Source organism: Gossypium raimondii, chromosome 7 (assembly GCF_025698545.1).
Source record: "Gossypium raimondii isolate GPD5lz chromosome 7, ASM2569854v1, whole genome shotgun sequence".
NCBI classification, from domain to species: Eukaryota; Viridiplantae; Streptophyta; class Magnoliopsida; order Malvales; family Malvaceae; genus Gossypium; species Gossypium raimondii.
Window position 1 is genome coordinate 1,036,433 of NC_068571.1, and position 15,410 is coordinate 1,051,842.

Sequence of the window (15,410 nt, forward strand, 5' to 3'; positions counted from 1 at the left end):
TAATTCTTAAGCTGTGTGTGTGTGTATTATCTTATTTAAGATAACATTTTTATATAAATTTTGATAAATTAATAATTTGTATTATTATATCTATGTTTAACTTTGTGAACCTTGTCTATGCTGCCATTTTTTGGTGTGTTTTAAAACTTTTTTTCCCATAGCATCTCTAATATTATCATGCAAGCAAATGAAAACATGAATTTCGAGATAATTTTGTATTTGATGGGTGATGAGTAGCAAGATATTAATCTAAGTATGAAGGCTCGTATATAGGTTTGAAAGATGATGAGTTTAGGTAAAAAAAAAAAAAAAAAGCTTGTTGATTATTTTTTTAAGTTTGTAATATTGTATATTATTTTATTGTTATATATTATGTAATTTATAACAATTAAAAATAAATTCATCGTAATATGTAAAACTATTATAATTTAAAATTTTAAAAAATGATTATATCTAAAATTATAATAAATACAAATACATAAAATTATTAAATATTATATTAAAATAAATATGAATGTATATATTTTTTAAAATTTTAAAAATAATATCGGACTCTAGTAACATTTTGAAAGAATTTATGGTGGTTAACTTTGTTGATTATAAACGATGTTATTCTGTTTCATCAGCTATCTATACAAATGTAGATCTTTTTCAACGTTTTTGACTTCTCACAATCTGAATCTCATGAAATTAAGATATTTTACAAATTCAACTTCCAATGGCCAGATTTTTAGGTGTCGTGATGCTATTGAGTTTTTTGGGTAGGTTCATTTAGGATAAAAGGGGGGTTCTTGAGGCACCATATAGGATCCACACATTGTTCTCTGTGGAATGTTTAGAATTATTTTGATTGGCAAACGGTTGGATTCAAGCATAGCTTCAGGAAAGCCCAACAACCCGGACCAGTGACCCAGTTGCTGAATTGTACGGACGAAGAGAAAAAGAATTATAAAGGGATGGATGCTCCCACTCTTGAAGTTCCCTCTATGAGAAGACATCCAAAAACTGGTGACTGGTATAATAAGTCTTGTTTTTGGTTAAGTTCTGGTCTAGGATGCTCTTACTTTGAACATTTGGATGCATTAAAGTGAGATATTTGTTGATACTGGTGACGGAGGTTGAGTGTGGTTCAAACAGTTGTGCCGAGAGCCATTAGTAGTAGGAGGGCTTGGGAAGGACATGTTGGTATCTGAAGGGCTATGGAGGAAGTTGGGTAGAGTTTCACTAGAAGAGAGCTTGGAGCTTGGTGTGAGCACCACTAAATAAGTATTTTATTGTGTAGGGTTTCTAGTAAGTTTGTGGAGATCGTTTTTAATATGTGACTTGATAGAATTTGGTGTAAACTCTGTTAAATGAATATTTTATTATGAAGGATTTGTAATAAGGACATGGAGAACTCTATTAAAATGTGATAAGATATGATTTACTAGAGTACGGTGTAGGCCTCACTAAATAAATATATTATTAAGTGGGGTTTGTAGTAATATCATGTTTGATGTGATTTGATGGAGTTTGGTGTAGACCCCACAAAATAGATATTTTATTATGTAAGGTTTGTAGTAAGGTCATGAAGAATTCGGTTGAGATGTGATAAACTGTCACTTGATAAATTTTGGTGTAGACCCTACTTAATGAGTATCTTATTGTGTAAAGTTTGAAGTAAGGTCATAGAAAACTTTATTAAGATGTAATAAGATGCCACTTGATCGAACTTGGTGTAGGCCTTACTAAATGAATATCTTATCATGTAAGATTCCTAATAAGATTACAAAAAACTCTATTTAGATGTGATAGAATGTGACTTGATGCTAGCGTGCAGAATTAAAATGAAAGTAGTAAACTCACGAAGGCCTTGGATATAATAGGAGGGACTTCCAAGTGGGTCATGATGTGGTTAGGTGTAACAAATTGCAAGTGTAGTTGTTATTGGGTTAGTTGGTTTTTGTTGTCATTTTTCTTACATCAATTGAAACAAAAGATTTGGTTTCTGAATGAAATACTGTTTAGTAAATCCTGTTTTCATATGTTTAAATGTTGAAGACTGATGAAAATCTTTCATTGTTTCATGTTTACTTCACATTCCCTTGTAGCATACAGCTTATAATGTGTCCTTTCTGATTGAAGTAAGTCTTTGTATGGGGGTAATGGAGTTTTCGTATTTTAACATGATTTGGATCAAAGAAGCGTTTGCACTATTTCTGACTCGAGTCTAGAACTTCCTGGTGGAATAACATACATTGTTTCATTAAATTCTACAGGTACCCTGCAATGAACAAGCCTGCTGGAGTTGTCCACTGGCTAAAACATAGTAAAGATGCACAAGATGTTGATTGGGTCGTAATTTTGGATGCAGATATGATCCTTTGAGGTCCGATTATACCTTGAGAACTTGGTGCCGAGAGAGGCAGGCCTGTTGCTGCTTATTACGGGTACCAAACTTTTCATTATTTATTCATAGTATGCCAAACCAAGGAATGTACTTGTGACACTGCTTCGACATTCATCTTTTCAATGTTCTGAGATGTTCGTAATTCTTTGTTTCTTTCAGGTACTTGGTAAGATGTGATAATATTCTAGCCAAATTGCACACAGAACACCCAGAAGTTTGCAACAAGGTTGGTGGGCTTTTAGCCATGCACATGGACGATCTTCGAGTTCTAGCATCTTTGTGGCTTTCCAAGACCGAAGAAGTACATGAAGATCGAGCTCACTGGGAGACTAATATAACCGGTGACATCTATGGGGAAGGCTGGATTAGTGAGATGTATGGTTACGCATTCGGCGTTGCAGAGGTACGATCTTTGTCAATTTTAGCCCACATATAAAGAGCAGAAAGATTTTTTCCCTTTCAGCTGTACTGTTTGTGATTTTTCTATATCCGTCTTTGCTTTTCAGGCTGGACGTAGGCATAAGATCAATGAGGACTTGATGATCTACCCTGGATATACTCCATGACTCGGTGTTGAGCCTATTCTTCTACATTACAGCTTGCCATTTAGTATCGGGAACCGGTCTTTCAGTAAATTAGAACACCATGAAGATGGTATTGTTTATGACTGCAGGCAACTCTTTCCCAAACCTCCTTATCCTAGGGAGGTATGCTAATCTCTAGATCTAGGATGAAAGAATCACTACATGCAATGCATTTTTTTCTTACAATGAAATAAATTTGAGGCATGGCATTGTCCTTTTCCGTAAACTAAACATCGTGATTATATCTGATGATGCTTGCACGTATAAAACTGTCTTATTGCATCTTACGCAGGTGAAAGCTATGGAACCGGATCCAAATAAAAGGCGTGGCTTGTTTTTGAGTATAGAGTGTATTAATACGATGAATGAGGGTCTTCTCTTACAACATGCCAGACATGGATGCCCAATGCCAAAGTGGTCGAAATATCTAAGCTTTTTGAAAAGCAAAACTTTTGTGGAACTAACTCACCCGAAGCTTCTTACTCCTCGTACAGTACAAACTGAGTTGGCCGAGGAGGGGAAAGAAATCAGTGAACCCACAAAACAATATAAAAAAATTCACACTATTTTCTACGGAATGTATTCCATATTTCGACTGGCAGGCTGTAGGACTCATGCACAGTTTCCACCTCAGTGGCCAGCCTGAAAATATCACGTCTTCTCAGCTGTACGGATGAAGACTTAAAGCAATATAAAGGTCATGACCTACCACCCGCTCGTTATGTCCCTTCGATGAGCCACCATCCACTAGATGTCTTGTTATTTTCTTTAGAGCTCTCGCTTGCAGCAGTATTCTAAGCTTATGTCTTATCAGTTTTGAAATGATATTCGGTTCGATTCTAAGCTTATGTATTCGTTTAAGCCATGAAAACTCGTGCGGACGATTTTGTGTTTGTCATCTTTGCCACGTTTTGCTGACAAGCCTGCTACCTATGTTGGTTCACTGAAATAACCCACTTCCTTTTAACATATGGCTATTGTTGGGTGAAGTGGCTCAAGTCTCGAACAGTTAATGCAATGTTATCGGGTTACGTCTTTTGAAATTAGCATATTTCACGAACTTGAAGGCAGAGAATGAACTCTTGTTGTTACTCGATCCATTTCAGGTATCCAGCAACTAATAAACCTGCTGCAACCATGTAAACACCGATGCCGAGTACATAGTTATTCTTGATGCTGACATGATATTGAGAGGTCCGATTACACCGTGGGAGTTCAAAGCAGCACGTGACAGACGGTTTCTACCCCTTACGAGTAAGTCGAGAACAATGATTAAGGTCTTCCTTCACATTCTTTCTAGATTTACCACTTATGAATCTTATCCCCTTCAAGTTCGTATGAACTTTACTTATTTTATGGCTTTGCATGATAGTTACCTTATCGGCTGCGACAACGAGCTTGCAAAAATTCATACTCGCCATCCTGATGCTTGCGACAAAGTTGGAGGTGTTATAGTCATGCATATTGATGATCTCTGGGCATTTGTGCTACTATGGTTGCTTAAAACCGAGGGGGTCCGAGCTGACGGAGCTCATTATGCAACAAACATCACCGGAGATACATATTAATTTGGGTGGATCAGTGAAATGTATGGTCACTCATTTGGTGCAGCTGAGGTATGATTTTCAGTCAACTTCTTCGGAACAACGATATTTACTGTTTTGAGTTTAGTTTTAATGGTATCCTCTTGTCATGCAGTTGAAGTTACGACGTCGGATAAGTAGTGAGATATTAATATATCCAGGTTATGTTCCTCAACCTGATGTGCAATACAGAGTTTTCCACTATGGTTTGGAATTGGAGCTTTGATAAGGCGAACTGGAGAGAGGTCGATATGGTGAACAGATGCTAGGCTATGTTTCCAGACCCGCCTGATCCTTCAACACTCGAACAAATCGATGAGAACTAACTTCAACAAGACCTGCTCAGCATTGAATATGCGAAAACATTAAACAAAGCATTGCTTTTGCATCACAAGAGAAGTAACTGCGCTGACCCTACTGCATTACCCAATCCAAAGCCGAATACAACAACAAATGTCTCAAGTTCAAGGAGATTCGGTAGGCTTGGTGAGAACTACGATATGAAAAGCGATTCGATGTTCGGAAATCATTCTCGGGAATCATCTCGAACTAAAGTTACGGATGGCCTGTTTAGTACATTAATGTTATGGATCGTTCGATTATGGGTGTTTTTTGGGATTGGTTTTATGTCAGTCATGTTAGTGGTGTTTTCTGGTTATACAAGCAAGGGATCGTTAAAAGGTAAAAGTAACAAAAACAGGAGAAGATCTTATATTGGATTCTTAAAGATGAATGATCGCGATGGACAAACCCGTAAGTCAGAGGCATCTTAATTTGTAGAGTATAATAAATAGTTGAGAAGATGAACATTATGAAGTGAATGCCAACGACATAGAGATTAGAAGAACTATTCTTTTTGGTAAAACTATCATGTACATCCTTGTACTAGTGTCACGGGATTAAAACTTAAATTTGACAAATCGCGAGTTAGCGTTACTTTCGGCATATTATGGATAAAGTATTGAGGAGCCCTTGCAACATGTTCATATTGATGAAAGTGAATGATTTTATTTATAATTGAGCTCCCTTATAATCAATAGTATAGAGGATTTAAATTCTATACATTCTTATCCTTTAGAATTTATAATAATTATTCTGGTAAAGATACAAGTTACTATATTGTTTATATTTTAACCAGGATCTAAGTGTATAGGCCTCGAGTCTTTTTTAAACAATGAGTTAGCCCTTCAAGGCAAATGACCTCCCAATGAACAAGATGGATCGTAAATGTATGCCTTGATTACGGACTCCTTTGCACGTTCCGTGACATTAGGAGTCAGATTGGATTTTCCCCCCTATACTCAAAAAATGGGCAAATTAATCTTTTTATGTTAGATTAAATAGTAAATTGGTTATTTTGTTAAAAAAAATCTATTTTCATTGTTAAAAATGTGACATGTTACGTGTAACGTACAAGAATTAATTTTTAATTGTAACACCCTTGTACCCGACTGGATAATCGAGTCAAGGTACCAGAATGTCACATTCGTTGCCAGAACAATTACAGAAACTTCAGATCGATTTATCATATTATTTGATTATTGAAGACCATTTCACTCTTACTGTAACAATTGAATTCAGATTAGAACTATTTATGAGCTAAAATAGTTTATACATTTCACAATTCAGTTACATGTCATGCTTCATTAAATACTTTCTATTTCAAGAATTTAGATTAAAATACACATTTCATACATTTTATTTTCAATATATTTAATTCAATTTATTGAATATAAGTATGGTTTGTATGAAAACTTACCTTTTCTTTTTCCGTCAAGAGTTTCTTCCTTTTTCCTCATTTCCATTTCTTTCTCATTTTCATTACGATCCTTCCTTCTTCTTTTTTTTTTTTTCTAATTTTCTTCACTTTTATTTATCAATTTCTTGTTTCTAAATTGATGAACATATTCTCTAGTATCTTTACTTCACTTCTCCTTTTGAGTGACTATGAAAATTATCAAATAATTTAAGAGAAAAGTTAAGATTTCATGATAAGGACCAAATTGTAAAGAAGGAAAGTCTTTCCCTCAATCATTTTTCCATTCACGTTGGAAAGGGAAAGATGAAGAATATTTTATATTATCATTTCATTATTAAAATATATAAAAAATTAATTTAATTAATATTAATATATTATTTAATTAAATAAATTATTCAAAATATCTCACATATCATCATTACACTCAAAAACTATCTTTCTTACTAAACGACTATTTATCCTTCATGTTTCTTCAAAATTCCATCTTTAAGTCACTACTTACTTTTGATAAAATTGCGATTTAATCTCTCTTATTTCTCCACTTATTACATGTCAATTCCATATCATAATAAATTAGGTTATTTTAAATCTTGATCCTTTAAATTTCTTATTTTTACACTTTGACCCTTGATTTTGAATTATTAACTCTACTTTTATAATATATCAATTTTTTGGGATGTTACGTTAATTGTAGAAATAGATGTAATTTCTAATGAAATGATCAATTTACTCTTTAATCTAACATATAAAGATTAATTTACTTATCTTTTGAATAAGGAGCAAAATGTAATTTGACTCCTAACATAAAATTATCTATAGTACTTTTACCTCCTTTTGGGTTCATTAAACTTACACTGCAATTATGGTAGGCTAAACCCCATTTCTAATGAATTGGATGCTTGAGATGGTAATAGTACATTGGAGGCCCCTCTCTATTAAAAAAGAGAGCAATTAGTCCATGTATATTAGATAAAAAAAAGAAAGAAAGTAAATTAGTCATTCTATTAAAAATTTCATCAATTTTGGTGGCTTGAATTAGTCCTTCCATGTAAAAATTTCATCTACTTCATCATCTATCTAAATTTTCATACAATTCTTTTGTTAAAAATCTCATCCATTTTACTTTAATTAGTCCTTCCATGTCAGCATGAAATACATACGGCACGTCATGTTAACACTTAATAGTAGAAAAGAACAAATTTTTTTATTTAAAAAAATTAATTTATTCTTTGAATCAATATACATAGACGCATTTGTTCATGTTTCGAATAAAGGGCAAAATGCAATACACCTTATAAACAACGCTCTATGATACTTAGACGATTTGAAATTGAGTATTTGCTTGCCAATTGTCACCTTCATGAAAGCTAGAGTATATCTACTCTTGATGTACACGAATTTGTATACGATGCAAGAATACGATGATTGTGAAACTTGCAAGAATTCCCTAGCAATTCAATCCCCAAATCCCAATTTTTTGTTACTTCACACTGATGTTTCAACTGCTGGTTGTTCAACTTGGAACATCCAAGGAACCTACCAACTTTTCACTTTGTTTTTGGCCAAATTTAAGGTTAAGAAAAGCATAGAGATGTTTGAGTTTGCTTAAAAAAGCGACCATAAAACAATATTTCCAAGGTTAAATTCTGTTATTAGTTCTTATACTTTGCGAAAGTTGTAGATTTAGTCTCTATACTTCAATTTGGTTATTTTTAGTTTTTATATTTGTCAAAATTTAAAATTGTAGCCCTCACCAAATGATAACTGTTAAATTCATTAAGTTATGTTATTTCTAAAATTTGATGTGTCAAATATATTATCATTGTGTAATGTTATGTTAACTTGTTATTTCCACATATTATTCATTAAAAATTCAGTTACTGTCGTTTGCGTTAAAACTAAAATTTCAGAATTCACGCAATTATACTATAGTACAAGCCTAATAATTGAATTTAGACAAAACACATTTAACATTTACTGTTTGGGTCAAGACTAAAATTTTAAAATTCAAAAAATATAGAGACTAAAATTAATCAATTTAAAAAGTATAGAGACTGAATCTACAACTTTCGCAAAGTACGGGTACTAATAGCAAAATTTAACCTAATTACAAATCCAGACCAAACCTTAAAACATTTTCGTGATGATGATGGGGTTCTTGTTTCAGTGTCCAAATTCAAACTGCCCCAATTATCTTTAAATTCAAAATTTTTCCCAACAATATTGTGGACGTTAAAGATTTCATTTTTTTTTCCCATGAGTTCAACTAGTGGGCCTTGAAAAAAGGGTCTCCTTTTAAAAACATGGGAACCTGTTGGTTTATGACCCCACTTTAGATAATAATTAAAAAATTCCTGAAGATTTACTTTTTTTCATCTCCAATGGCTTCCATTATTGCTATTTTTTCATTTTGAATTTCAAATTTAAATGGGGTTATTGTATTTCCCCTTTTTTTAATAGTTGAGAGAAAGGGCTTTTGCCAAAGGAAACATTTTTGCAAACATGGGGGACTCAACGTGTCTCATGCAACCATTTTCTTACACTGCAGGCCTTCCCAATGAAGCCAAAGAGGTCAGTTCATACATTATCATATGAATTAAGCGAAATTTTAATAATAAAATCTTTGTCTTTCTTCAACTCTATGATTGTTCTTTTGGATGTTAATAATTCATTGAAAAAAACCATTAACGATTCTTCCTTTATTGGTCCTACTTCACTAAAAACGGTTTCTTTTTGGGGGGTTTTTTTAGGGAAACCCAATTCATGGTCTTGGACAGTCAATTTCATTTGGCAGATTCATGTCTGAATCTTTAGCTTGGGAAAAATGGTCAACCTTTTCTCATAACAAATATGTTGAAGAAGCTGAGAGATATGCTAGGCCTGGTTCAGTAGCTCAAAAAAAAGCTTTCTTTGAAGCTCATTATAAGACCCTTGCTGCTAGGAAAGCAGCTGCCTTGCTTGAACAAGCTAATGCTGCTGCTGCCACTAATGCTACTGAAAGTGAAGCTCAAAACCCAAACCCTCAAATGGCAGAAACTGGCTCCATTTATGATTGTAAAGAGAATAATTCAGAATTTGTGAAGGTTCAAAGCAGCTCAGTTGATGAACCCCAAGTTCTTTTGGAGAATAATATGAAAAATGAAGCATTTGAAAAGAATGGGGTGGTTGTTGATAAGGCTGAAATTACAGATTTAGAGGTTAAAGAAACAACCCAAGTGAAGAACAATTGTGTTAAAGTTAACCAGTCAAGACTACTTGGAGATGACAAAGAATTGGAGCTTAGTGAAGGGACTCAAATGGAGAAACCTCTACTTAAGGTAAAAAAAGTTAAACATTTATGGGTAAAAGTAAGTTAGATTGCATTTTGCTCCCTCTACTAAAAAATGGATTTTTAAGAGAAAATGGGTAAGTTAGATCTTTGATTTAACGTATAGAGATTAATTTGCCCAATTTTTGAGTAAAGGGGCAAAATGCAATCTAATTCTTAGTACAGGGGTTTCCATGGTACATCTACCAACATTTATGCTATCTGGTACTCACAGCTCGAGTCTGAGTAACATAGCTTTGCGTTGTTGTTGTCATGATGCAGGGTGGCAAAACAAATGAAGATGAATTTGAGGTAACGAGCAGGATGAAACCTTCCCAATCTTCTTCAAAGGTGTTTGCTAATGCAAGAACATCCAAGATGCCATCTTCACCTGCAAAATTCAAAGCTCCTCTTCGACCCAACAATGGAAACAATCTCACTCCAATGACCAAGAAGTCTGCAATGGACATATCTGAAAGAAAGAGATCAACACCAAAATCAAGTCACAAGTCAATCAACTTCACCCATGCAAAAGAATTCAGTAAATTTACTTCCACTATCATCAGAAAGATTGATGGTTCAAGAATTGATTCAAATTCTAAAGCATCTAAAGACTGTCCTACACCTTTAAGGACTCCGAACCAGGTGCTCTTTTTCTATCCAATTTATAGTACTGTGTTTAGTTCTAGTTCTAGTTGCCATGGTTGATGAACTGTGTTTCATTTATGGACTGCAGGTGTCTATAAGTGGAAAACTGAAACAATCCTCGGCCACCCCCTGGTCTGAAAACCAAAGGTATACTCCGATATAGGTAGTTATTGAAACTTGGAAATGTATGGAACATTTATCATTACAAACTCTTTATCATTTGTATGCATTACAGTGCTAGAACACCAGTTAATTCCTCAGCCAGTGTCAGCAAAACAGCTCGTGGAAAATGGAACTTTCTTCATACAGAGTGAGAAGCTTCTTTTCTCTTTTATAACAACAAATTGTTCATAGTCAGCTTACCTGCTTGTAAATGTTACAAGTCCTGATTTTTTTTTTCTTTTTATGGTAGTTGTTCAAAGATTTTGACTGCCTGCAGAAACAAATCACAGTCACCTGGTATATTTGCATCTTTCAACTTGAGAACTGAAGAAAGAGCTGCTAGAAGAAAACAGGCAAGGCTCTCAAACATAAACTATTTGTTTTACATTTACTGTGTCGTGTATGATGGGGTGAAAGTACCACAAAATCCCCCTGTACTATATCCTGGATTTCATTTTAGCTTTTCTACTGGAAAAATGGGCATGAATGAGCGAAATAGCCTATTTGTTAAAATTGCGCCATTAATTGTTTGCATTGGTGTTTATATATAAGGTATAATAACAAATTTAGTCCTCAACCTTTATTTATTTATTCAATTTGACCCCTACTCTTTTATTGGAAGTAAGACTTTTTTGAAACTAACAAGGCTAAAGGGTCAAAAAAGCCTCAGTAACAAATTAAAAAAAAAATCAATTAAGCCCTTTTAAAATTTAAAAATTAGTGAAAAAACAGAAAAAATATAAACAAAATTTATAAAAATAAATTATAAAATTTTTGTGAAAAAATAACAATACCGAATTGATAAAGGAGTAGGGGTCAAATTGAATAAATGCATGAAGGTTGAGAGCTAAAATTGTTATTATACCTTATATATAAACACCAAATTTTGATAGAGGGGTTGGTTTGCTCACTCATCTAACATACAAGGGCTAATTTGCCTATTATTTCAGTAGAAGGGCTAAAATGCAAGCCAGTGTTATAGTACAGGGGGTGTTGTGGTACTTTTACCTGTGTGATGAATATGATGTTCTTCAATGAATTAATTCTACACATTTTCTCCATCCTTTTCTTTTCAGAGGCTTGAAGAGAAATTCAATGTTATTCAGGAGCAAAAAGTACAACAGCAAACAACACTCAAGGTTACTTTTTATTTGTATAGGATCAAATGATATCTTCAAGAAGAGCATATCTGAGCTAAATAGGTATTGTTGCAGGACAAAGCAGGGACCGAATTCAAGAAACTACGACAAAGCTTTTGCTTCAAGGCAAGACCATTGCCGGATTTTTATAAAGAAAGAACACCTAAAGATCAGATTCAAAAGGTAAACAAGCTAGTTATCTCATTTTGTTCAAACATGGATTCTATATTATTCATACATAAGCTAAATTGTTTCTATCATAGGTTCCATTGACAAAACCTGAATCACCTGGCATAGGAAGAAAATCTACTCCCTGCAAAGCAAGCATTGTTGAAAGCAAAAGCTCTGTTCCTCCCCATCGGAAGTCTTCAATTAAGAACAGTTGCTTCATGCATGTCTCAGAAAAGAAAAACCGAACTTCAGCTCGTTCTCTTGCTTCACGAATTGCAATGTCTGCTCATGAGAACACATCTCCAAATATCCAGCATAAGGTTTGACTAAATTGTAGAATTTGGCATGTCCATTGTATGAATCCCACAATACTACTCAATGCCGGGAATTGGATGAAATGGAGAGGCTGTACAACAAAAGAAACTACTCCTAAAGCTTAGCAAATTCATATTAGTAGAGTACTATTTAGTTACATATTGTCAAAACTTGTTCCTTCGAACGTATTCGAATGTTGATATGAGATATGATTCTTCAAAAACCTTACTGTTAAAACAAACAGAACATATTCATAGAAGTAACACATTGAAACCAGCTATAAAATTATCAAATTTGGCATTATATCAAATGAAAATAAGGTCTACATACAGAATACAATTATTGGCATCCTTAACTTGAAACAAATTGTTCAAGGATCCAGATTAACTGGTTTTAAATACACAACAATTTATTGTGAAGTTTGAAACTTTAAGCACCACCAGTCAGCTGAAGGTGCTTGATGTTTGTGATCTGTTTTCCTGGGTTCAGACCCTTCGGGCAAGCACGAGCACAATTCAATATCGTATGGCAACGATACAACTTAAACTCGTCATTTATGGCATCCAATCTCTCTTTTGTGTATTCGTCACGGCTATCGCTTATCCATCTGCATATCAGAGAGTATATGGTTAAGAAGCTCTTCATAAACTTAAAAGGTAATCAATTATCTTTCACATTCTCAGAGAAAAACAATATATCATATAAGAACTAGACATAATTAAGAGGGGAAAGCATTAAAATTAATAAGCAAAAACACTAGTTAGTAAAACCTAGGTGATTGTAATCAATATCCATCAAGACCTAAAACCAAACTTGATTATAGAATTTATAAAAGCTACAAGAATTTATTGAATAAACAAGATAACCAAGCATCAATAATTGAACCTTTCCAATACTAAAGGTTTAAGCATTAGCTTTTGCATATCTACAACAAAAATTCAGGAAACATTTTACTCTTTTAAGAATATTGGATTTTATGGACATATGTAAAGCTTCTCTGTTGTCCTAACCCTTCATTCTCTCTTTAGTATCCAAAAATACCCTCTCGAGTAGAGTAGCATAGACAGTATAAGTACTATAGAAGACCTTGTATGAGAAGTCGGGATTGCATTTTGCCCCCTATACTAAAAAAGAGAGCAAATTAGTCTCTGAGCAAACTGGTCCTTCTGTTGTTAGAAATTCCATCCATTTCTAATATTAAAAATTGGTCTTTATACTTCAGCAACACAGCACATGTCATTCTCCGGTCATTTCATCAACCACGCCAGTTTTTAACAATATAAATAGATGAAATTTTTAACACCAATGACCAATTGGCTCTCTGATCTAATGCATAGGAACTAATTTGCTTATGTTTTTAGTCTGGGAAGCAAAATGCAATCTAACAACTAAAATAGGGACCTCCATGGTACTCTAACCTAAAAAGACAGCATACTAAGCGAGTATTGAGTACAACACTAATCTCAACCTAGTAGTGGAATTAGCAAAAACTTCAAACAGAAGTGACAAGATGAATAAACAAAAAGCACTTGCAATGCTGATCTAACAAATCAAAACTACATTTATGGCCTAAGATTTGCTCTATACAAAACTGACAATGAACAAAATCAGAACTTCCCAATAAAGTACTAAAATTTAACTATCAAAATTCAAATAATTAATATAAAGCTAAACTTCAAAGAATCAATCATAAAACCCTAATTTCAAAATGATTAATTAGAATAGGAATTGAAATAATCACTGTCAAAAGCTTTTACATTTCCCCTTCTTTTTCAGTTATCAACCAAATAAATCCCAAAACCGCCATTAACATAACTTCCCTTTCTGTTAATGACTGAAGATAAAGCTAGCTTTTTTAGTTTTTTTCCTAACAACCAATCAAATAAATCCCAAAACCCAAACACAAGAACCATCGTTGATATAAATTAACAAAGGAAACCCAAAAAATTCATTATTTTGATTACCTGTTAGCGTGAAGCAAAGCAGCAGGACCCAAATAAGATTCAGGATTCCACCAATAACTAGGACAGCTGGTACTGCAACAAGCACACAAGATACACTCATACATCCCATCTAACTTGGCTCTGTCCTTTTTAGATTGCGGAATCTCTTTCCCCGCCGTCGGTGGCGGATTCTTCCTCTTCAACCAAGGCTCAATGCTCTTATATTGATTATAAAAATTAGTCATATCAACCACCAAATCTTTAATCACAAACATATGCGGCAACGGCGTGATCGTCGTTTCCGACGGTCCAGATTCGATCTTGGTAAGACATGCTAACCCGTTACAACCGTTGATGTTCATTGCACAAGAGCCACAAATCCCTTCACGGCAGGAACGACGGAAGGTGAGCGATGGATCCATCTCGTTCTTGATCTTGATCAAGGCATCAAGCACCATGGGTCCGCATTCTTTTAAGTCGATTTTGAAGTCTTGAAGTTGGGGTTTCGTAGGATTATCTGGGTTCCATCGATAGATTTGGAAGGTTTTCATGCTGGTGCCGCCGCTGCCGGAGGAGGCTTTCGGTTCCACCTTTTGAGCTTCCGTTTCGGTGGCGTAAGGACGGTCCAACACCAGCCGCGACGCTGGAGCCACTGTCGATGACGGAAAACGTGACGTCATGTTCATCGCTCGACGGATCAAATTGGTCGCCATTGTTTCGGGAAAAGGAAAAGTGCAGTGGCAGGCAGTTGAATAATGAATAAATAAATTATGGGAAAAGTGCCGTGGATTGGATAGACTTTTTAAAGTCGGTTTGGTGACGTGGATGAATGTGGGCCGTAGGTTAGGGATTCACGTGGATTTGTCGTGGAGCATACATTTCTTTCTATTATTTTCTAGGGCGTGTGCTTAGCATGGCGGCAAATCATATTTATACACGCGGCCGATTATTATTGGATAATAATGTTTTTGGAAACTATGAGATATTTGGGCTTAAGATTTTGGGTATTTTTGGGTAAAACAAAGGGAAAAAAAGCTATTACATTTGATGATGATGAGAGTTTGGGTTGAAGTTTTGGGCCCAAAGATTGTAATAAACTTAATGGACTATTTGAGGCTTGAATTTAACAATTGTTCTTGTATTAAGATTTAAAGTACTTTTTGATCCAAGTTAGTATCTGAATTTGCCAATTTTTTTTATATTGGGTCTAAATTTTTTTTTCCTAAGTTAATTATTGAACTAGACAATTGTTTCTGCATAGATCCAAGTTTGGATAAAAACAGTTTAATCCCCAATGTGGGAACAATTATCTAGGTCAAGGGAAAATTTGAAAAAAAAGGGGTTCTATGAAAATATTTACTAAGTTGAAGACCCAAATAATGCATTAATCCTAAACATAAAAACACTCCA

The 15,410-nt window shown here is 34.3% G+C and overlaps 2 protein-coding genes across 3 annotated transcripts; one reads left to right on the top strand and one right to left on the bottom strand.

Annotated features, from left to right (window-relative positions):
• Positions 1–8,651: 8,651 nt before the first annotated feature.
• On the top strand, positions 8,652–12,280 carry LOC105769312 (protein WVD2-like 7). 2 transcript variants are annotated; one of them, XM_052633346.1, is made up of 9 exons: positions 8,652–8,886; positions 9,066–9,632; positions 9,905–10,267; positions 10,359–10,417; positions 10,506–10,580; positions 10,710–10,785; positions 11,509–11,571; positions 11,647–11,754; positions 11,835–12,280. In XM_052633346.1, exons 1-9 carry the CDS (start codon positions 8,818–8,820, stop codon positions 12,066–12,068), a joined length of 1,614 nt encoding a protein of 537 aa, XP_052489306.1. In that variant the 5' UTR covers positions 8,652–8,817; the 3' UTR covers positions 12,069–12,280. The 2 variants fall into 2 exon arrangements, with proteins under 2 accessions (XP_052489306.1, XP_012445315.1); XM_012589861.2 differs by having other exon boundaries at positions 8,655–8,886; positions 10,683–10,785.
• A 55-nt stretch (positions 12,281–12,335) lies between these two features.
• On the bottom strand, positions 12,336–14,770 carry LOC105769320 (succinate dehydrogenase [ubiquinone] iron-sulfur subunit 2, mitochondrial). The gene is made up of 2 exons (XM_012589875.2): positions 14,022–14,770; positions 12,336–12,664 (listed from the first exon to the last, which is right to left on the bottom strand). The coding sequence occupies exons 1-2, from the start codon at positions 14,711–14,713 to the stop codon at positions 12,487–12,489; spliced, it is 870 nt and encodes a 289-aa protein (XP_012445329.1). The 5' UTR covers positions 14,714–14,770; the 3' UTR covers positions 12,336–12,486.
• Positions 14,771–15,410: the final 640 nt, after the last annotated feature.